Below are 23,618 nucleotides of genomic sequence, written 5' to 3'. Positions count from 1 at the left end.
TGGTACTTCTACAGTTGCAGGGTCTTCAGTTTCTATTACAGTATTTGGTATGGTTTCATTTTCAGCTTTTGTTTGCGGGTGGTCTTCAGGCATAGTTACTTTGTTATCAACTACTTTCCCTGAACGAAGGGTAGTGACTGCCTGTAGGTCCCTTTGGTTTATATTACCATTACAGTGAATATTGTTTATTTCAAAGGCGGTGTTTGTTGACTTAGGATTAGGCACTGCTTGACATGGAAACACGCCTGTTTGGTTATTATTTTGGTTAGGAGACATGTCAATAACCTTTTGGCACAAAGACTACATCATTTCCAACATTTGTTTCATCATATTAGAGTTTTGATCATGCGGATCTTTCATCAAGTTGGAGTTTTGTTGCATAATTTGATTTTGTTTCTCTAACAAGGTCACTACTATTTCATTTGTAGATGGTTGAACTGGAATTAAGGCTTGTTGAGCGTTCATGTCTTGATGTTGATAGTTCTGGGTCATGGGCACTAAACCTCTATTCTGGTCACCTAAGTTTCCTTGTCCTTGAGGTTGAGTGAACTGGTGGAAGTTTGATGGTTGTCATGGTGGTTGTGCATAGACAAGAGGACAATAGAAGTCGGAATGCTCAAGACTAAAACAAACATTATAATGAGTAGATTTAATGTTCATGACTGGAGTGGGTTATTGTTAAATAGAGATGGCATCTACCTTTTAGTGAGGGCATCGATAAAAGTTTTAAGCTCGGATTCAGGTTTAACCTCAAAAGAAGAAAGAGTGGAGCGGGAAGAGTTGTTACCTCCCCAATTGTTGTTCCTCTTAGATTGATCTTCTAAGAATGTATAAGCCTCCAAGGCTCCTTTACTAAGAAAACTACCCCCAGTCATGATATCTAGAACCTCCTTAGGACGATGTAAAAGCCCCTTGAAGAAGACACAAACAAGCATGTCCTTCTCAAGATTATGATGCGGGCATTCAATGAGAAAATCAGTGAAACGATTCCAGGCCTCTGAAAAGGATTCATGAGGGTTCTGGTGGAATAAATGAATCTTTTGAAGCATTTCATCTATCTTCAGTGGTGGGTAAAACTGTTCCATGAACAATTGAACAAGATTAGCCCATGAGTCCACAGAGTTTGACGTTTGGGCAGTTAACCAAGACGCCGCCTTGTCGGCTAGGGTGAATAGAAACACCCTAAGTTTAACTTGATCTGGACTTACGCTAGGATGATGGAATGTAGTGAAAACTTGGTCTATCCAATGCATATGCTGGTAAGGCTTCTCGTGGTCTAAACCATGAAAAACTGGTAACAAGTTAAATATATTAGGGGGAATTCGAAAATCCCCACTAGGTCTATAAGAACGATGCACGACTTAGGGCCATCGTTTAGCGCTTTATAAAAATCAGAGAGCCTGTCTCTTGTTCTTTAGCCATTAATGCAAGTGTAGTGTGTGAAATTCTAGATAGGCGTGTGGTATTTATGTCTACAAAAAACAAGCCTGATTATACTAGAATTAAAACTCCCCTGAGAGAAGAGGCGAGGAGTGGAAAAAAGAGTACCTAAATGCCTCCTTGCTACGCGTTTGAATAACGTCTTATATACGCGATCTTAGTGTTTGTATGATGTTAGAAACATTGAATAACTTGAAGAAATGAAACTTTGGACTAACCTGTGAAAATCGGGCTGCTCCAGAAGAGGGCGCGGGTCGCGCTCAGAAATGGCCTTGGTAGGGCACGGGTCACGGTCCTGTCTAACTCATGTTCTAGGTGGTTGAGTGCGAGGCGTGCTTGGAAATAGGCTACCTAGGGTGCGGGTCACGCTCATGCTTGACACAATGTCCAGGCGGTTGAGCGCGGGGCATGCTTGGAAATAGGCTATCTAGGGCGTGGGGCGCGCTTAAAAAATTTGAAATTTTTACAGTAGTTTGCTAAGACGTCTGTCAAGTAGCCAGTAAAATTTCAGATCAATCGGAACTATGTAAGTCCTTCTCTGCCCTTCAAAGTTTGTGAAACAGTTTTCGGACACAATACAAACAACTGAATGGTTAACCAATCAAAACAGAGACAAAAATCTCCAAAATTTTATTGGAGACTCCTGACAGATCATGGCTATTCTTGTAAAACTTTTAGAGCAATTGGAGTTCTACAAACCCTCCTTACCGACTGTTGTTCCATAAATTAAGTGTTTGCAAAACTGCAGAAACACACTGGAAACACTCCACTAGTTAGGAGGTCAAAACAAATAAAAAACTCGTCAAAGTTTTACTGAAAACTCCTGACTTAGGATAGAAACTCTTGTAAAACATTTAGAATTTTTGGAACTGCCTAAGTAACCTTACTCGTCTGTTTTTCAAGAACTTACGGTTTGAAAACTGAAATGGAGCACTATAAAGATCGTATTTGTTCACAAGGTAAAACAATTAGAAAAAAATCTGACAAACTTACAGTAAATCAATAACACCTTAAGGATTACGCCTGTAAATTTTCAAAATTTTTCGAAATTTACAAATACCTTTACTGCAGTATTTTCCTCTGTGAATCCGCAGCCCCTATGCCTAAAACAGTGAATAGTTCCGAAAATTCAAGAAATAAGAATGAAAAATTAAAAGGGTGGGTGGGTAGAGAATGGGGGATTGCCCCTTGAATTCTTGTCTTAAACGAGATTAAGATGGCAGCGGGGCCATTTGATATTCCCGCCTATCACGCGGGTAACGCGGCTGTATTCCCGCCTGTCAAATATCGGACTATAGTGGTGAGTATTCCTGCCTGTCACGCGGGTGACCCGGGTTCGATCCCCAGTAGCGGCGCCATTTGATAACCCGTAAAAACTAATTTAGATTACTCTAACTTTATTCTTACGGTATCAAGCATTTATTTCCTACTCTCACATATATATTCATGCAATATATAGAGTACGGAATCCTTCCACTCTTAACTCTCAAGACTTAAACAAATTCAATTGAACAACCACAAGGAACAATGGTGAGAGTAATGAGATGTGAAATTTCTATTCTAAATAACAACTACTCTAAGAAGCAATCATCCTCACATGGCTTCCTTAACCTCCTATGATGGAGGTTTTAGCCTAATATCATTATACTATCATTCCCAACACAAGAACAATAATAACAAGTCATAATTTAATAACTAATTTAAACTTTATAAATCTAATTTTAACAATAGTCTAAGAATCAAAATGAAGACAACCTAATTTATGAATTTAAAACAACTAAAACTAAATAAAAATTTAATCAATAACTAAATTGAAATGAAAACTAATACTTTATTATAAAACTAATAGTGATTCTAAATAATAATCTACTTTGTTCTAACACTAACTAATTGAAGGTAAAAACTAGATCTAAAACAAGCTATTCTAACTAATTAATGGAGTCTAACCTAATTTTGTCCTCTAGATCTAGGTTATTTTAAGAGTTAAGTCTTCTCCATACAAATGGAGGAGACCAGATCCACTTTTTCATGCATGGGCTGAGGATCCATGTTTTGGGTCGAAAAATCGAGCCCAAAACCCAATTTCTTCAGTCCATAGAGGCCTTTTCAGCTAGATTTGACTTCTATAGACTTTTTACCCACTTCTGCTCCTCTTATTAGGTCAAGGCTTAAACCATTGGAAAGCTCTTTCCGAGCTGATCGTTTTGACATAAGGTAGGCTCAATTCCGAGGTCTGAGTCTAAAGATACGGCCTTCGGAAGTTCTACTGGCTTTTGTGCACTGTTTCTGCCCGCGTTGACTTTGATTTTCCAGCTTTGACCGGGCTTTAAAAAGGCTTTTTCTCCTTGAATCTTGGCCTTTAATCACAGAACTTCTTAGCAACCAACCCTTGCTCCTTTATCTCGCAAAAGGGACGCATTTCTTCACATATTCGAATCCAATGCCTGGAATACACAAAAACACAATAACAGTACTAACTCTTACTTATTAATAACATAATTGGTCTAAAGCAATATAGTTAAAGGGGTTAACACTACAGTTTTGGGCTCTTTATCACTTACCATTGGTTTCTAAAATGGCGAAGAGAATACAGAGCTGGAAAGGGAAAAGTTTGTCGTATGCGGGAAGAGTACAGTTGATCAAGGGTGTGTTGAGTAACTTAAACATTTACTGGATTTCATCTTTTAGGCTTCCTAAAGGAATTGTGGACGAGGTTCAAAAGTTGTTGTGAAATTTTCTGTGGAAAGGGCTGGATTGTACTACAACCCATGCTCTTATTGGGTGGAAGGATGTTTGTTATCCATATGACGAGGGAGGCTTGGGAATAAGGAATTTGGAGGTAATGAATAGAGCAGCCAATATGAAGCATGTATGGAACATTGTCAGTAGGGAAGAAACACTCTGGACTAAGTGGGTGTGGAAGAACTTAATCAAGAATAAGTTCTTTGGGACATGAGTATTCCTAATGATTGCTCATGGAGCTGGAGAAGTATTCTGCATGGGAGAGATGATGCTAAAAATCGAGTTAGTGTGTTATCAAGTTGGGACCGACAAAGATATAAACTTATGGATGGACCCCTGGCACCCCAGTTGGTATTCTAAAACCTTATTTTTCCTCTGGGCTCACCTATGTTTCAAATGTGATTCTAAATGCCTAAGTTCAGAGTCTGATACACAATGGGGATTGGCAAGTGCCGCAGGTACTGCAGAGACATATGCTTGAGATTATAAAGCAAGCAGAAGATGAAGTTGAAATGATTGGGGGATCAGAGAAAGTTGTTTGGACTGCTACAGTGCATGGTGAAATCTAACTCAAGGAAACCTACCACTCGATCAGGAGAAAGAGACAGCCAGTAGTGTTATAACACCCCGTGTTTTTATCCAATTATTTTCCTAATAATAATAATGGATAATAGAAAAAATAAAATAAAAATAGGATAAGTGTTAGTGGAAATAGGAGACGTGGGTTTATGGGATAAACCTTCGTCCCTATTTCGGGGGTTTTTAAAAACACAAAAGAAAAAAAAATAGGGTTGGTAAAAAACGAGAGAGTTTTTCAGAAAAGAGAGTTTCACAGAGAGGAAAGGGAGAAGTTTCCTGCTGGAGATTTTGCTGGCAACAGGAGCGTATCACGGGTGAGTAGAGTTTTTCTTTCACTGAAATTATCGACATTCACATGACTACGTATGATAGTCTATTTAAAATTTGCTTATTCTGTCCAAAACATAAGTTCTGTATAATTTACAATCTCTGTCGAAACCATGAGGTTCTGTTTTTTTTTCATGGTAACAGTTGAACCAAATCTTCATTGATAAAAATAAAAAAAAATAATTTGAATATTAACGGACTCTATTTGTGTATATACATACTGTTGATTGGGGGTTTAAATGTTTGAATGGGTGATTTTATTTGATTGATTGTTTTGGATTGTGTTGTGTGAACTGCCGATTTGAATTCTTTGAAACTGTGGGTTTGATTTGAATGTGATATCTGTCGGTTGGTCATGGGTTGAATGACAACGATAGGATTGAGTCTTTAACGGAATCAGGAGAACTAGACCGGTATGCCAGATGATGCCGTGGAAGAAGATTTCGTATCTTATCGGAAATTCCGGTTGCTTTCTTGCTATTCGTTTTCGGTTTTGAATTGATGATTTCGGTTTGTCAATTGTCTCTTGACCTTTTCCAAAAAAAAAAAAAAGATGTATCGGCGGCCAGATTCAATTAGTGTTGGGTTAATGAACTTAGTTGGTTGTTGGTTTGAAGCAATGCCTTGTTGTTATCGTTAGGAGGATGGATTGGGTGTGTGAGTCTTTGTAGAGTGAGGGAAAAGCTATTTGTGAAGCTCTAAGCGACCATTAATGGCGTCGATCCCGTTTTTGTCGAAGATAACGAAATCGCGTTTTGATGGTATAGGTAGGTGGGGGTTTTGTGAGGATCAAAACCATTTGTTTTTTTTCTGTCATGGATGGCGGTGGTGGCCGTTTGTGGTGGTCGGTGGTGGTGGAGAAGGAAGGAGTGAAGGAGATGAGCGGTAGCAAAAATGATTTTGGGCTTGGGGCCAAAATCGTGGGCTTATATCTTTCTATTTTGTTTTTTAAAATTTGACTTTTAAGTTAGACTTTGGGCCTTAGGCTTTGGGCTTTTGGGGTTAGAGGAGTTTAGGTCTGGTTGACTGCTGTTGACCCTTGGCAGGTCGACTTTGACTTTGACTTTGACCAGGGTTGACTTTGACCAGTTGACCCGAAAATTTGACTTTTTCCTAAAATTATGATTCGGTCTATTAGGACAAGTCTAGGACTATTAGCCTGTTTGGCTTAGGCTAAGACTTTTCTAAATATACTTGTGTACATGTATTAAATACTATGTGATATTTCAGTTTTATGATATACAACGTTATGACACTTAGACATCAATCTAATTAATCACGCGTAAAACAAAAATACATGAATCAAGATACTACTTCGCGTCTCGGAAATAATACATGCAATACGGTTCAATAATGTGTAAAACAAATTTACCACCCTCTTTTAGAACTCTCCACACCTCAAGTTTTGGAATTGAGTTTTATGATTGTTGATGTCATATGTTAGGTGGGCATTTATTGAATGTGCCATAAATGACCCGTTAGCGTTATATAGGGGTATTCATTGAATGTGTCATGAATGACCCGTATTCATGAATGTGCCATGAATGACCCAGATTGTTTGGACTGCCCTAAAGAGGAACTAAGGTATTAAGGCCTTGGGTTAGTTGTATTCCTTGAGTGTACGGGAATGTAGGATTGGGTATTCCTTGAATGTGGCAGGAATGACCCAGGGTATTCATTGAATGTGCCATGAATGACTAGATTATTTGGACTGCCCTAGAGAGGAACTAAGGTATTCGCCTTGCGGGTTAGTTGTATTCTTTGATTATGCGAGTGTTTGGGTTACTTTTGAATACATAGGATATCTACATATGTTATATGCAAGTTGTAACTTTCTTTTGCAGGAGGGTAGGACTAAATAATATCTTGTGCAGGGACGCGGTCCTACCCTTATACAGCAGTGGATATCGGTAAGTTTAATTCTGGTATTTAGATATTAAAATGAGGTATTAGAATGAGTTAAGATAATATAAGTCTTGCTTGGGAAGAAGCTATGCCGGTTGAAATGACGGAACTACCTGTCTTCCAAGCTGTGAATGATTAAGTTATGGGAAAATATAAAGTGATTGTTTGGATAATTAAAGTATGATAATGTTTATATGTGGTTAATCTACTCATACCAGCAAATTCCATTTTGCTGACCCATGTTTGCTTTGTTTTGGCAACGTGGGTGTGTTCTTGGGAACATAGGTGGAAGGCAGTGGAACCGTGGCGTGTGATTGGGATTTGTGCCTGGAGCAGTCCGGGAGTTTATTTTTTTGGTCTGTTCTTTTTGGAAGTATGTAATAGCTTAGTTCCTGTTCATATGACATGAGAATACGATGTTGAGGACCTTTTATTCTTAGAGTTTTATATGATGTTTTTGAACGGAAGATAGTCTTTAATAAAGTGATGGTTGAGAAATTTTGGAGATTTTTGTTGTTTAAGATTCTTTATGATGTGGGTTTTAGGTTTTGACATGTGTTGTATCCACCCCGTCATAGCCTGGGTTTTTAGACAATTGAATATAGTGATGTTTGAGATATTTATATTTCAAATATTCATTATTTTAATTGTTTAGAAATTTGGGCTGTGACATTTTGGTATCGGAGCCTAGGTTAGCCTAGATTGGGAAGGTCTAGGTGATCCTCGGAATGTGGTGATTGATTGGGTGTGTTTGAGTTTAAGATGTTTGGAGTATTAATAGAAGTCCGTTTTGTTTTAAGGTGATGGTTGGAGATGACACTGACGTTAATGGTGCTGGAAGTAATACATATTTGCTGATTTGGGAGCAATATTAACTCAGTTGGTGCAAACTATTCAGAGGGGTCAACATGCTAATCTAGGGGATCTTTTTGCTAGGAGAAACAAGGATTTTGCAACTTTAGGAGGCCAGAAGTTCAAGGGAGAGAAAGGGGCCATTGATGCTAAGAAATGGGTTACTATGTGTGAGTCCGTGTTTGCTAAGATGCAACTCAATCGAGGTCGCGAAGCAATAGTTGGCTTCTCTCACCGGTTGGAGGGTCGACTTTATTTTGGTGGAGGTCTATCAAAGGATAATGTGGATGTGGGAACTATGACTTGGGAGGATTTCCGGTAAGATTTGAAGGAAGGTTTGTTCCTAATCTTTGTTAAGGAGCAATTAAGCGAGGAATTCTTTCATCGACCCAAGGAGGGAAAACTATTACAGTGCATTGACTAAGTTCAATGAACTATCGAGGTATGCTCCTTATCTAGTGGATACCCAAGTAAAGAAGAACCAGAAGTTCATCCGTGGACTAGAGCCATATCTATCGAGTTATTTGATACCCTTTGATTCAGAAACTTTCGATCGCGTGTTAGATTTGGCATTAAGATATGAACAATTGGATAATAAAACCGAGAGATGAGAAGATTAAAGAGAATGCCCCAAAACAAGCCCCTTTTACACCTTATTTCTAGTCACCACGTCAAGGCAGAGAAAAAGTCAGCATCACCCATATAATAGGCAAACAAGTAAGCATGTGGATAAGGACGCGAGTGCTTCGATAAAGAGATTTGATGGTAATTATTTGAACTGCGGGGAGGTTGGACATACTATTCGAAGATGTCCTAAACCAAATGAACTAGTAGGAAAGTGTTATAAATGTGGACAGTTGGGACACTATGCTAAGAACTGCACTGGTTAATGTTAGGTATGTTTGAATTTGTTGTTTGCTAGTTTCCTTTATTGGTACTTAGCATGTAAGAAATTATCGTATGATTATGAAAATAAAATGCTGGTTGTTTTAACGGTTAGTTTCTTATGATTTATAATTGAAATTGTTCAGCATGTTATAGTGTTGTTTTTCTAACGGAGTTTTCGATTTTAAGTAAGTATTGGCTAAAGAAGAAATTGTTATTTTAAAATTTCATATTTGAGTAATTCAGAATTTACCCAAGGAATAAGGAAAACCCTTTTGAGAAAGGTTGGATTTGAAAGTTTTTATATATTGTCCAAGTTATGTATATCGTTGGTGTGTGATCCAATATATATAACATCTCTCTGTATGCATCGTTGGAGTTTGATCCAGTGTATACATGTACATCGTTGGAGTGTGATCCAGTGTGCATACCACACATTGTTGGTGTTTGATCCTATGTGATGGTAGAGAGTTAGTATACATCGTTGGTGTGTGAACCAGTGTATACTTGCATATCGTTGGTGTGTGAGCCAGTGTGCATGCATCACATTGTAGGTGTTTGATCCTATGTGATAGTGGACATAGTATAAGTCGTTGATGATATGAATCTGTGGAATTGTGAAAGAATGATTTTAATTAAGTGTTGGCAATTGAAGAAAACTATTTACGTTTATTCCTTTTAAGGTGTGTATACTTACGTATACACGTATGTCTCATTTTTATTGGTTGACGTACTGGTTGTTTGGTTAATTTACACTCTACCTTGAATCTCAGGACGAGATCCTTTTAAGGTGTGTATATTATAACACCCCGTGTTTCTATCCGGTTATTTTCCTAATAATAATAATGGATAATAGAAAAAATAAAATAAAAATAGGATAAGTGTTAGTGGAAATAGGAGACGTGGGTTTATGGGATAAACCTTCGTCCCTATTTCGGGGGTTTTTAAAAACACAAAAGAAAAAAAAAATAGGGTTGGTAAAAAACGGTGAGTTTTTCAGAAAAGAGAGTTTCACAGAGAGGAAAGGGAGAAGTCTCCTGCTGGAGATTTTGCTGGCAACAGGAGCGTATCACAGGTGAGTAGAGTTTTTCTTTCACTGAAATTATCGACATTCACATGACTACGTATGATAGTCTATTTAAAATTTGCTTATTTTGTCCAAAACATAAGTTCTGTATAATTTACAATCTCTGTCGAAACCATGAGGTTATGTTTTTTTTTCATGGTAACAGTTGAACCAAATCTTCATTGATAAAAAAAAAAATAATAATAATAATTTGAATATTAACGGACTCTATTTGTGTATATACATACTGTTGATTGGGGGTTTAAATGTTTGAATGGGTGATTTTATTTGATTGATTGTTTTGGATTGTGTTGTGAAGCTGCCGATTTGAATTCTTTGAAACCGTGGGTTTGATTTGAATGTGATATCCATCGGTTGGTCATGGGTTGAATGACAACGATAGGATTGAGTCTTTAACGGAATCAGGAGAACTAGACCAGTATGACGATGCCGTGGAAGAAGATTTTAAGTATCTTATCGGAAATTCAGTTGCTTTCTTGCTATTCGTTTTTCGGTTTTGAATTGAGTGATTTCAGTTTGTAAATTGTCTACCGACCTTTTCCCCGAAAAAAAAAAAAAATGTATCGGCAAATGGCAGTTCAATTAGTGTTGGGTTAATGAACTTAGTTGGTTGTTGGTTTGAAGCAATGCCTTGTTGTTATGGGTTAGGAGGATGGATTGGGTGTGTGAGTCTTTGTAGAGTGAGGGAAAGTATTTGTGAAGCTCTAAGCAGCCATTAATGGCGTCGATCCCGTTTTTGTCAGGATAACGAAATCGCGTTTTGATGGTATAGGTAGGTGGGGGTTTTTGTGAGGATCAAAACCGCTGGGTTTTTTTCTGTCATGGATGGCCGGTGGTGGCCGTTGTGGTGGTCGGTGGTGGCTGGAGAAGGAAGGAGTGAAGGAGATGAACAGTAGCCAAAAACGATTTTGGGCTTGGGCCAAAATCGTGGGCTTATATCTTTCTATTTTTGTTTTTTTAAAATTTGACTTTTAAGTTAGACTTTGGGCCTTAGGCTTTGGGCTTTTGGGGTTAGAGGAGTTTAGGTCTGGTTGACTGCTGTTGACCCTTGGCAGGTCGACTTTGACTTTGACTTTGACCAGGGTTGACTTTGACCAGTTGACCCGAAAATTTGACTTTTTCCTAAAATTATGATTCGGTCTATTAGGACAAGTCTAGGACTATTAGCCTGTTTGGCTTAGGCTAAGACTTTTCTAAATATACTTGTGTACATGTATTAAATACTATGTGATATTTCAGTTTTATGATATACAACGTTATGACACTTAGACATCAATCTAATTAATCACGCGTAAACAAAAAATACATGAATCAAGATACTACTTCGTTCTCGGAAATAATACATGCAATACGGTTCAATAATGTGTAAACAAATTTACCACCCTCTTTTAGAACTCTCCACACCTCAAGTTTTGGAATTGAGTTTTATGATTTTTGATGTCATATGTTAGGTGGGCATTTATTGAATGTGCCATAAATGACCCGTTAAGCGTTATATAGGGGTATTCATTGAATGTGTCATGAATGACCCGGTATTCATTGAATGTGCCATGAATGACCAGATTGTTTGGACTGCCCTAAAGAGGAACTAAGGTATTCGCCTTGCGGGTTAGTTGTATTCCTTGAGTGTACGGGAATGTAGGATTGGGTATTCCTTGAATGTGGCAGGAATGACCCAGGGTATTCATTGTATGTGCCATGAATGACTAGATTATTTGGACTGCCCTAGAGAGGAACTAAGGTATTCGCCTTGCGGGTTAGTTGTATTCTTTGATTATGCGAGTGTTTGGGTTACTTTTGAATACATAGGATATCTACATATGTTATATGCAAGTTGTAACTTTCTTTTGCAGGAGGGTAGGACTAAATAACATCTTGTCTTGAGGGGGCGGTCCTACTACCCTTATCTGGCAGATGGATATCGGTAAGTTTAATTCTGGTATTTAGATATTAAAATGAGGTATTAGAATGAGTTAAGATAATATAAGTCTTGCTTGGGAAGAAGCTATGCGGTTGAAATAGCCGGAACTACACATCTTTCCAAGCCGAATGAATGATTAAGTTATGGGAAAATATAAAGTGATTGTTTGGATAATTAAAGTATGATAATGTTTATATGTGGTTAATCTACTCATACCAGCAAATTCCATTTTACTGACCCATGTTTGCTTTGTTTTGGCAACGTGGGTGTGTTCTTGGGAACATAGGTGGAAGGAAGTGGAACCGTGGCGTGTGATTGGGATTCGTGCCTGGAGCAGTCCGAGAGTTTATTTTTTTGGTCTGTTCTTTTTGGAAGTATGTAATAGCTTAGTTCCTGTTCATATGACATGAGAATACGATGTTGAGGACCTTTTATTCTTAGAGTTTTATATGATGTTTTTGAACGGAAGATAGTCTTTAATAAAGTGATGGTTGAGAAATTTTGGAGATTTTTGTTGTTTAAGATTCTTTATGTTGTGGGTTTTAGGTTTTGACATGTGTTGTATCCACCCCGTCATAGCCTGGGTTTTTAGACAATTGAATATAGTGATGTTTGAGATATTTATATTTCAAATATTCATTATTTTAATTGTTTATAAATTCGGGCTGTGACAAGTGTGGCGAAATCTGGTATGGTTTCCGACAAAATTCCTCGACATTCTTTTATTGGATGGATGTTGTTCCAAGATGGAATTAAAACACTTGTTAAATTGAAGAAGCAGAAGGTGGTTGAATTGGTGTTGTGTGGAATTTGTGGACAGAAGGATGAAACAGAGTCTCACCTGTTCTATGAATGTTGTTTTGCACGCTATGTGTGGAACGAAATGGTTCTGAGGGCGGGGTATCGAAGAACGGTGGCTGTAGAAAGGGAGGATGAGTTAGAATGGATTATTAGATTGAGTAAAGGAAAGGGATGTAAAAAATACTCGATTCGGTTGTGTACAAATGTGTTTTTTTATTGGGTTTGGCAGGAGCGAAATGCGCGAATATTTGAGAACAAGTACCGCATTCCCCAGCTGGTTGTTGAACTGATAATTCACGATGTCAAGATGAAGTTGCATAGTTTGGAACTGACCCCGATAGAGTGAGGTTTATGCAACAGTGGAATCTTCATGTCCAAGTCATCACCAAGGAACCTATAAGGTGCAAATGGGAACGATCAGGGGAAGGCATAACAGTGCTAAATTCTGATGGTATGCTACAAGGGCTCAATGGAGGGTGGGCAGCAACACTACGCGACCATGAGCGGCAAGTCAAGGCAGCAATGAAAGGGCTATCAAGGTTCAACACTATTGCCCTTATCGAACTGGAAGGAGTTTACAAGGGTTTAAAGCTAGCTAAGCAGCATCGATGCAGCAAGGTGGAAGCTAGGACATACTCGACTAATGTTATTTCATTTAAAAAAAAACGAAGTAAAGTGCCTTGGCCAGGAAGGAAACTGTTAGCAGATGTGTTCGAGATAATAGACAATTTGGAAATGTTTGCTATTAAGCATACTTATAGGGAATGTAATAAGTTAGCGGATGCTTTAGCTTGTATTATTCTATCTGTTAGTTTCATCGAAGTTATCCCTAGCTCGTTTTCTGAGGATATAAAGAAAATTGTATAAGCTGATGCTATGGGAAAAACTTATATTCGATTGTAGCTCACTATATTTTATTATTAATGAAAAGGGGTAGGGGACCCCGTTAACAACCTCGCTTGCTAAAAAAAAAAAAAAAAACTTCCATTATAATGAATGCAAAGCACATGATTGATTGATTGATTGTAAAACACTCATGTTCTTATCGCTTTTTTAGGATAGAACCCTATTCTGGAACTCAAAAGACGTGTTATAGAGCCAAAAGGAGACAAAAGGACCCTAAACAGGACCTCATGGAACAACATGGAAAAAGTGCAAAAAAGCTAAATTGTCAAAAGTCAACAATCAACGATCAAATTCATAGCCAACGGTCAAAGTGACCTTAAGGGTCCAAAAACTCAAAAGCTCAGGAAACACTCCAAGGCTTCAAGGATCAATGTCTAAACCCTTTGTAAGATAAGGACTAAGCCTCTAAACCCTAAACCCTAGCCTAGATCATATAATTTATATCGAAGATGAACAATTTCCAAACACCAAAACCCCACTTTCTACACCAACAGAGTGCAAAACAGTTGATTAAATGCATTTACGTGTGAGTTTGCATTAGAATGAATGCAAAACACTTGATTGATTGAATGAATGCAAAACACTTGATTGAATACACTTCCGTGTGAGCTTGCATTATAATGACTGCAAAACACTTGATTGATTGAATGAACTACCTACAAGCGAGCTTGCATTAGAAAGAATGCAAAACAGTTGATTGAATGCACCTACATGTGAGCTTGCATTATAATGGATGCAACACACCTGATTGATTAATTGATTGATTGTAGAAAACTCATGTTCTTATCGCTTTTTCAGGATAGAGCCATATTCTGGAACTAATACCTCAAATAACGTGTTATAGAGCCAAAAAGAGAAAAAGGGACCTCATAGAACAAACGGTAAAAAGTGCAAAAAAGTCAAACTGTCAAAAGTCAATGGTCAAAGTGAACTCAAGGGTCCAAAAACTCAAAAGCTTAGGAAACACTCCAAAGCTTCAAGGATCAATGTCTAAACCCTTTGTAAGATAAGGACTAAGCCTCTAAACCCTAAACCCTAGCCTAGATCATATAATTTAGATCGAAGAGGAACAACTTCCAAACACCAAAACCCCACTTTCTACACCAACAGAATGCAAAACAGTTGATTAAATGCATCTACGTGTGAGTTTGCATTAGAATGAATGCAAAACACTTGATTGAATACACTTACGTGTGAGCTTGCATTATAATGACTGCAAAACACTCGATTTATTGAATGAACGTGCCTACAAGCGAGCTTGCATTAGAAAGAATGCAAAACACTTGATTGAATGCACCTACGTTTGAGCTTGCATTATAATGGATGCAAAACACCTGATTTACTGATTGATTGATTGTAGAAAACTCATGTTCTTATCGCTTTTTTAGGATAGAGCCCTATTCTGGAACTAACACCTCAAATAACGTGTTATAGAGGCAAAAAGAGAAAAAGGGACCTCATAGAATAAATGGTAAAAAGTGCAAAAAAGTCAAACTGTCAAAAGTCAACGGTCAACGATCAACGATCAAAGCCATAGTCAACGGTCAAACTGAACTCAAGGGTCCAAAAACTCAAAAGCTCAGGAAACACTCCAAGGCTTCAAGGATCAATGTCTAAACCCTTTGTAAGATAACGACTAAGCCTCTAAACCCTAAACCCTAGCCTAGATCATATAATTTAGATCGAAGATGAACAACTTCCAAACACCAAAACCCACTTTCTACACCAACAGAATGCAAAACAGTTGATTAAATGCATATACGTGTGAGTTTGCATTAGAATGAATGCAAAACACTTGATTGATTGAATGAATGCAAAACACTTGATTGAATACACTTACGTGTGAGCTTGCATTATAATGACAGCAAAACAATCGATTTATTGAATGAACGTGCATACAAGCGATCTTGCATTAGAAAGAATACAAAACACTTGATTCAATTCACCTACGTGTGAGCTTGCATTATAATGGATGCAAAACATCTGATTTATTGATTGATTGATTGTAGAAAACTCATGTTCTTATCGCTTTTTCAGGATAGAGCCCTATTCTGGAACTAATACCTTAAATAACGTGTTATAGAGCCAAAAAGAGAAAAAGGGAACTCATGGAACAAATGGTAAAAAGTGCAAAAAAGTCAAACTGTCAAAAGTCAATGGTCAACGATCAAAGCCATAGTCAACGGTCAAAGTGAACTCAAGGGTCCAAAAACTCAAAAGCTCAGGAAACACTCCAAGGCTTCAAGGATCAATGTCTAAACCCTTTGTAAGATAAGGACTAAGCCTCTAAAACCTAAACCCTAGCCTAGATCATATAATTTAGATCGAAGATGAACAACTTCCAAACACCAAAACCCCACTTTCTACACCAACAGAATGCAAAACAGTTGATTAAATGCATCTACGTGTGAGTTTGCATTAGCATGAATGCAAAACACTTGATTGATTGAATGAATGAAAAAGACTTGATTGAATACACTTACGTTTAAGTTTGCATTATAATGACTCCAAAACACTCGATTTATTGAATGAACGTACCTACAAGCGAGCTTGCATTAGAAAGAATGCAAAACACTTGATTGAATGCACCTACGTGTGAGCTTCCATTATAATGGATGCAAAACACCTGATTTATTGATTGATTGATTGTAGAAAACTCATCTTCTTATCGCTTTTTCAAGATAGAGCCCTATTCTGGAACTAATACCTCAAATAACGTGTTATAGAGCCAAAAAGAGAAAAAGGGCCAAAAATAGTGCAAAAAAGTCAAACTGTCAAAAGTCAATGGTCAACAATCGAAGCCATAGTCAACGGTTAAAGTGAACTCCAAAAACTCAAAAGCTCAGGAAACACTCCAAGGCTTCAAGGATCAATGACTAAACCCTTTGTAAGACAAGGACTAAGCCTCTAAACCCTAAACTCTAGCCTAGATCATATAAGTTAGATCTAAGATGAACAACTTCCAAACTGAAAAACCACACTTTCTACACCAACATAATGCAAAACACTTGATTAAAGGCTTCTACGTGTGAGTTTGCATTAGAATGAATGCAAAACACTTGATTGATTGAATGAATGCAAAACACTTGACTGAATACACTTACGTGTGAGCTTGCATTATAATGAAGGCAAAACACTTGATTGATTGAATGAACGTACCTACAAGCGAGCTTGCGTTGGGAAGAATGAAAAACACATGATTGAATGCACCTACGTGTGACCTTGCATTATAATGAATGTATAACACATGATTGATTGATTAATTGTAGAAAACTCATGTTCTTATCGCTTTTTCATGATACAGTGCTATTCTAAAACTAATACTTCAAAAGACATGTTATAGAGCCAACAGGAGGAAAAAGGACCCAAACGGGGACCTCATAAAGAGTGCTAAAAAGTCAAACTGTCAAAAGTCAACGGTCAACGATCCAAGTCATAGTCAATGGTCAAAGTGAACTCAAGGGTCCAAAAACTCAAAAGTTCAGGAAACACTCCAAGGCTTCAAGGAATAATCTCTAAACCCTTTGTAAGACAAGGACTAACCCTCTAAACCCTAAGCCCTAGCCTAGATAATATAAGTGAACCCCAAAACCCCACTTTCTACACCAACAGAATGCAAAACACTTGGTTAAATGTATCTACGTGTGAGTTTGCATTAGAATGAATGCAAAACACTTGATTGATTGAATGAATACAAAACACTTGATTGAATACACTTACGTGTGAGCTTGCATTATAATGAATGCAAAACACTTGATTGATTGAATGAATGTATCTACAAGCAAACTTGCGTTAAAAAGAATGAGAACACTTGATTGAATGCACCTACTTCTTAGCTTGCATTATAATGAATGCAAAACACCTGATTGATTGATTGATTATAGAAAACTCATGTTCTTATCGCTTTTCCAGGATACAGCCCTATTCTGGAACTAATACCTCAAATAACGCGTTGTAGAGCCAAAAAGAGAAAAAAGGGACCTCATGGAACATCTGGGAAAAAGTGCTATAACACCCCAGCTTTTTCTTTTGTTTTCCTAGTATAAAAAAAATAATAATAAAAATAAAAATAGATAAAATGGATAGATGATAACTATCAGTTAAGGATAAAAGTCCCGTAAGTAATAGATAAGTGTTGTCCTTGTTTTTCGGTGAGTTTTCTCACGTAGAGTTTTTGGGGAAAAACACAGCGAGAGTTTTATACAGAAAAATGGGATTTTACTGAAAGAAGAAAAGAAAGGTTTTTCTTGTAGCTAGCTGATAATTGGAGAGCGGTACAGGTGAGTAGATTAGTTTTCTATTTCACATATAACTTTACTGTCCATTATCTCCGCTCACTTTGGCTGCTCACCTTCTTTCGTTATATTTTTTGACTGTCGAAGCTGTTACTACTATTATATCAATTTGCTTAATAATTATTGAATTCTGAAATTTGTTGAATTATTGAAACTGTTGAAACTCTGGAGAGGGGGATGTTGAAGCTCGAAGGAGCGTCAATGGAGGCGCGATCCCCCAATCCTCGTTCTAGCCTGGATGCGTTTGAACCGTGATACTGTGGGGGTTGTTAATATATCTTTTTTTGAACTGTTAAATTGTGTTTTTGGTTGGTTGATGTTGGGGGGTAAGGATTTGATGTTGGGTTGGTTGATTTAGTGTTGGAGATAGGTGCGGTCAAAGCTTGGAGGTCATTAATGGCGGACAACCCACTGTGGAGGAAGGGTGATCGAAATTAATTATGTTGTAGTGTTTGGTTGATTGGTAGATGGTAGTGTGTGTACTGTAGAGTGAGGGGGCGGCTGTTGGGAGTTTGAAGAAGCATTAATGGCGTCGATCGCGAGTTTCACAATATAAAGGAATCGAGAGTTGATGGTATAGGTAGGTGGGGGTTTTCGTGAGGATGAAAACCGCTGGGTTCATATAGGTTATAGATGACTGGTGGTGGCCGAAATTGGCAGTGGAAGCTGCTGGTGAGCTGAGAGATGAAGAAGACGACCTGGTTCTTTTTGTTGGGCCTTGGGCCGAAACTTGTTGGTTTTGTTTGGGCCTTAACTTGTTTAGTTTTTGGGCCGAGTTATATATTTGTTTTGGGCCAAACTAAATAGAGTGTTGGGCCAGTTTCTATTTTATTTTGGGCCGACCCATTTGACTTAAAATGGGTTAAGGTGAGTCTTTAAGGATTTGGACTTTTGGGCCTCGATTTCAGGACTTGGTTTTTGGGGCTAGTCCATAGTATTTTAAGTGGATCTTCAAGTTGGGCCAAGCCATTTTATGGGCGGGTTAAGGATTAAGTTATTGAACCTAGTCAGCTTAGATAAATTAGTTTATGACTAGAGTTGACTTTGACTGTTGACCAGAGTTGACTTTGACTATTGACTAGGGTTGACTATGACCAATTGACCCAATTTGACCTTTCAACTCGGATTATGATTTAGTCTATTAGGATAGGTCTAGGGCTATTAGCATGCTTGACTTTAGGCTAAGACCTTTCTAAATATACTTATGTACGTGTATTTACTACCCTGTGATATTTTCGTCTTTTATGATATACAACGTTATGACACTTATACATCCATGAAATTAATAACGCGTAAACCAAAAATAATTGAATCAAGATACTCTTTTGTTCTCTGAAATAATATATGCAATAAGGTTCAATCATGCGTAAACCAATTTACCACCTCTTTTAGAACTCTCTACGCCTCAAGTTTTGGAATTGAGTTTTATGACTGTTGATGTCATATGTTAGGTGGGCATTTATTGAATGTGCCATAAATGGCCCGTTAGAGTTATATATGGGTATTCATTGAATGTGCCATGAATGACCAGATTCTTTGGATTGCCCTAGAGAGGAACTAAGGTATTCGCTTTGCGGGTTAGTTGTATTCCTTGAGTGTACGGGAATGTAGGGTTGGGTATTGATAATAGAAAAATGAATAGTCTTACCTACGAAATAAAGCGATGAACTCTAAACGCAAGTAAAACTAAACTTTAACTTATGAGTATATGTTTTATCAAAGATTCTACTCTCAAGTCTATGAGATATAGTGGAGTAGAGTGATTCGTTCCACTCCTAGTCCTTCCGCATGCTGTGTTCTCACGTGTTCGTATTCTCTACTTAAAGTCTAATGAGAGATTTATGAAAAAGGCAACTAGACTACGATGCAACTACCCACAAGATGCAACTAGTCGGTTATCAAAATAACTAAGGGAATGCTACGTTGATTCGATGATAAGGAGTTAGAGGGGGGTTGATTCCACCTTAACTCGACTTAATCCTATTAATCCAGATAATCGTAAGTAATCCGAATTGAACTGCTTTGCAGAACAATTGGTTCTTCCTAATCCCTAATAACACATGGCATTCCTACCAATTCATAACTAGCATGTGAACGATTAAACCCATTCTCATGGTGAACTAATCGTTTCTAGAGTGGAAAGGAAACTACGACGAATCTATGTTAATCGGAATCAAGCTTTCATCAAGGCTTCTTAACCCCCTCTAATGGAGGTTTAGCCGAGAATCATTACGTAATCATTTCCGATTACATTTAAACTAAACATGATATAAAGAATTGAAATTTACTTAATTAAACAATAATGAAAACTAATTTAATGACTAAATGAAATAAGGACAGGAATTGAAATTAGATCTAGAAATGGAAATGACAAAATCGAAATTGATAAAAATACTACTTTATTGATCTAATCAAAATGAAGAACAAGATTCAAAGGTTTAATCTAATACAATAATGGAAATGGAACTAAACTTAATTAATCTACATGAAAAACTAGATCTAGAAGCTATTTTAATGGCTACTTTCTATTCTAAGCTACCTTTATTTTCTAACCTAAAAATCTACTATTCTTTACTAAAAGATCTACCATTAACAAAGAATTAACTTTTTGTTTTTATACATTCAGATCCAAAAATTGTGCGTGGGTTTGGAGCCATGTTTTGGGCCAGAGAATCAGGCCCAAAACCCAATTCTTTCAGTCCAAAAAGGCCTCTTCAGCTGCAGTTGGCTTCAACAGACTTTTTGTCTACTTCTGCTCCTCTTATTGGATCAAGGCTTAGACCATTGGAAAGCTCTTTCCAAGCCGGTCGTTTTGACATAAGGTAGGCCCCATTCCGAGGTCTGAATCCAAAGATATGGGCCGGAAGTTCTCATTGACTTTGTGTCAAGCTTTTTACGCCCAGCGTCGACTTTTCAGCTTTTGACCGGGCTTTTGGAAAGGCTTTGTCTTCTAGAAACTTGGCCTTTAATCACGGAACTCCTTAGTAACCGACCTCTGCTTCTTTATCTCGCTAAAGTGGCAAATTTCTGCACATAAGGGACTTTGAAGCCTGAAATGCATAAAACACGATGTCGGTGTTAACTCTTAATTATTACTCACATAATTGGTCTAAAGGTATATGTCATTCTGACGGGGTTAAAACTACAGTTTTGGGCTCTTATCAAACCACCCCAAACAGCATTTTGCTTGTCCTCAAGCAAAGATGAGAAATTAGAATAAGTGACCAAAAATGGAGTCCTAACTACTCTCGTTTCGCCTAGTTCGATTGCATTGACCATATGCAACAAGGCCTTAAACCACTAGGAATTCCCTAGTGGACGAGTTATAGCCTCATGAGAGTTTTCCAGTGAAGGTACTCACAAACTTCATCTATACTACAACGACTAAGAAATAAAACTATTGTTTCCTTATTCATGCTCCAAACTATCTATACATCTCACTAGCTATGAACAAGAATAACCAAGTCAAAAACCAAAACTAATATATGCATAATAATCAATCATCTATAATAAACATATATACAATGAGTAATACTATGAAATGTCTAGCAGGTCCGTTTCTGAAACTCGGAATAGTGTCCTTAAGTAGGTTCTCACAATAATAGTCAAGATATAACACTCTGATTTTTCCACTCAAGTTTAAGTTTACTCTAGTCTTGCGAAGTGGGCACACTTTTACCTTACAATCTCAATGACAACAAGGAAGCCGGAGTCGATGAAACACATCTGCCACTTACTATCACACTAGCCTATTCCTAATTGAACTAGAGGTCTTTATTAGGTGTTGCGGGGATTAGGAGATGGTTTAAGAAGGAAGGAAATGGATATTCAAAAAGGACAAGTCTGAGATAATAGAGTCTTCATATTATGTAACTAGAGAAAACCTTGTTATTTACTTTTGCTTCTACACTTTGTTTCCATCCTTAGCCATATTTTTTTTTTTTTTTTTTTTTTTTTTCTTTGGCTTTTGACTCCCTTTTATTGGAGTTTTTATTTTATTTCTATTTTTATTTTTCTTTCCTTGGATGGAAACTTCTTTTCTTTATTTTCTGAAGCAATTAACTAACTTTTGTTTACACAGGTTTTTCTCTTCTTCTTTCTTCCTCATTATATTCTCAGAGTTATTCTAAATTGGGTAGGTTGATTTATTTATTTTTATTTTGTTTTTGTTTTTGTAACAGGGTAAAGGGATTGTGGTTTATGAAAGGCTAAAGAAAGGCTCAGAGGGGCGACTAGCGGGAAATAATTCATAGGTTTGAATTTTTGGCTATATCGATCCAAAAAGGGCCTAAATTCTCGCTTAGGATATGGCATAGTGATCAAGCAAGTGGACGTGTGATTTCTCTATCCAAATTTTACTTCTCCCTTGTGTCATTTCTCAAATGTTTCGCTCATATAAGGCTTTAGGCTATATTCTCACAGGATTTGTAGAATAAGTACTCTAGCCTAGATTTCTGAAACTTACTGGTAACAATCATAGATACTCATGTAATATATTTATAGATAGATGCAAAGATTATTACCTACATATTAACCTAAGTTTCTAACAATTATTCTAATGCAAAAGCTACGTGAGACTTCTAGATTGTTAAGAGCATAGATTAGGAAAACAATACCACTATTCCTAAGTGTATAGCATGAACTTATTTATTTATATTTTTTAATTTTTAAAATTTTAACTAGAAAACAAATGCATATTAACTCTATCTATATCCTAACAGATGCCTTAATTACACGTGTTTCTATGCCCCCCCCCCAAACAAGAAGCATGCTTTGTCCTCAAAGCATTTAAATAAAGAGGGTAGGAAAAATACCATTGAAGAAGCCGTGAAATTAGGAGAACATCTAGAAAACAAGGTTAGAACGTACTAATATAGGAAATAAAAACTTACACAACTCTATACAATTTCTACCCATTATGGGGTTAACAAGAATGAAATTGCTTGGGACATAAGCAGACACTAACTAGAATGAAACTTACCTTATCCCCCGCATTACTCGTCATCTTCCTCATTCTCTTCTTCCATAAAGAAGTGAGGTTCCATGGCCTCTGCCATGCCATGATAATTTGCCAAGCTTCCCGCCATTTATCATCTATTATTGCTAACCTATTAAGAGCCACTTGGTCTGACGGGGTGTAGGGTGCAACCAGATGAGGTTGTATCCTCCACCCTTGCCAAGTCATTGCACGAAAAGATCGAATAATACTATTGGTGGGTCGTACAGTGTCGACCGTAATCCAATCCGTGAAGCGTGTACAAAAAACAGGAAAGAAACATAGCATAATACGAGAAACTAGAACGGGCATAAGAAGGTACTTATGCCTCATGCTATGGGATCGAGCTAAACTAGACATCAAGGTTCGGGGAAGGTCATGACACATATGTCCCATGGCTAAAGCAAGGAAGACGCTGCAAGTGGCATCATTCACAGAAGAAAAATGCCATTCCCCTAAAATGTTTAGCATGATCCAAAACATAACAGTTCCTATGTTCATGGACAAAGCTACCAAAGGCGACGTTATATTCCCTTGGTCCTCAATACGGAAAATGCCCGCGCCATACGACTCATGCAAAACTTCGTAAGTGTAGACATAAATATTATCGACCCAATAGCACCATGGGTCTTGTATTTCAGCGGGCATAGCAAGTCCAAGAACAAATGCTAGCAAGAACCTGGTAATTTCCATTGGTTCATTATCAATGTTGATGGAGAACACTTGTTCTCCATCTGGTCTTTCAAAGAAAATGCAGTTATCATAAAAATAAGATGCTAGTGTGGGAGAATAAAGTGCATCCGGTCTTACCATAAGCGGCTCCCAGCCAACGAATGTGATTGCTTCGCGAAACCAAGCACCATAAGTAGTGCTTTGGAACAA

The 23,618-nt window shown here is 37.5% G+C and overlaps 1 protein-coding gene and 1 long non-coding RNA gene across 2 annotated transcripts; both read left to right on the top strand.

Moving 5' to 3' along the window:
- Window positions 1–4,960: 4,960 nt before the first annotated feature.
- On the top strand, window positions 4,961–7,491 carry LOC147498129 (uncharacterized). Its single transcript, XR_015194219.1, has 2 exons — window positions 4,961–5,075; window positions 7,279–7,491. It is a non-coding gene; the product is annotated as an uncharacterized LOC147498129 (long non-coding RNA).
- A 5,399-nt stretch (window positions 7,492–12,890) lies between these two features.
- On the top strand, window positions 12,891–13,406 carry LOC147498128 (uncharacterized). Its single transcript, XM_086563138.1, has one exon. It carries the CDS (start codon window positions 12,891–12,893, stop codon window positions 13,404–13,406), a length of 516 nt encoding a protein of 171 aa, XP_086419264.1.
- Window positions 13,407–23,618: the final 10,212 nt, after the last annotated feature.

The sequence above is a fragment of the Coptis chinensis genome, chromosome 5 (genome assembly GCF_015680905.1).
Source record: "Coptis chinensis isolate HL-2020 chromosome 5, ASM1568090v1, whole genome shotgun sequence".
In the NCBI taxonomy this organism is placed as follows: Eukaryota; Viridiplantae; Streptophyta; class Magnoliopsida; order Ranunculales; family Ranunculaceae; genus Coptis; species Coptis chinensis.
This window is presented reverse-complemented; position numbering and strand designations above follow the sequence as displayed.

Bases quoted from the DNA above. Each gene is read 5' to 3' on its own strand.
- LOC147498128 (XM_086563138.1), top strand. From the start codon at position 12,891: ATGCAACAGTGGAATCTTCATGTCCAAGTCATCACCAAGGAACCTATA.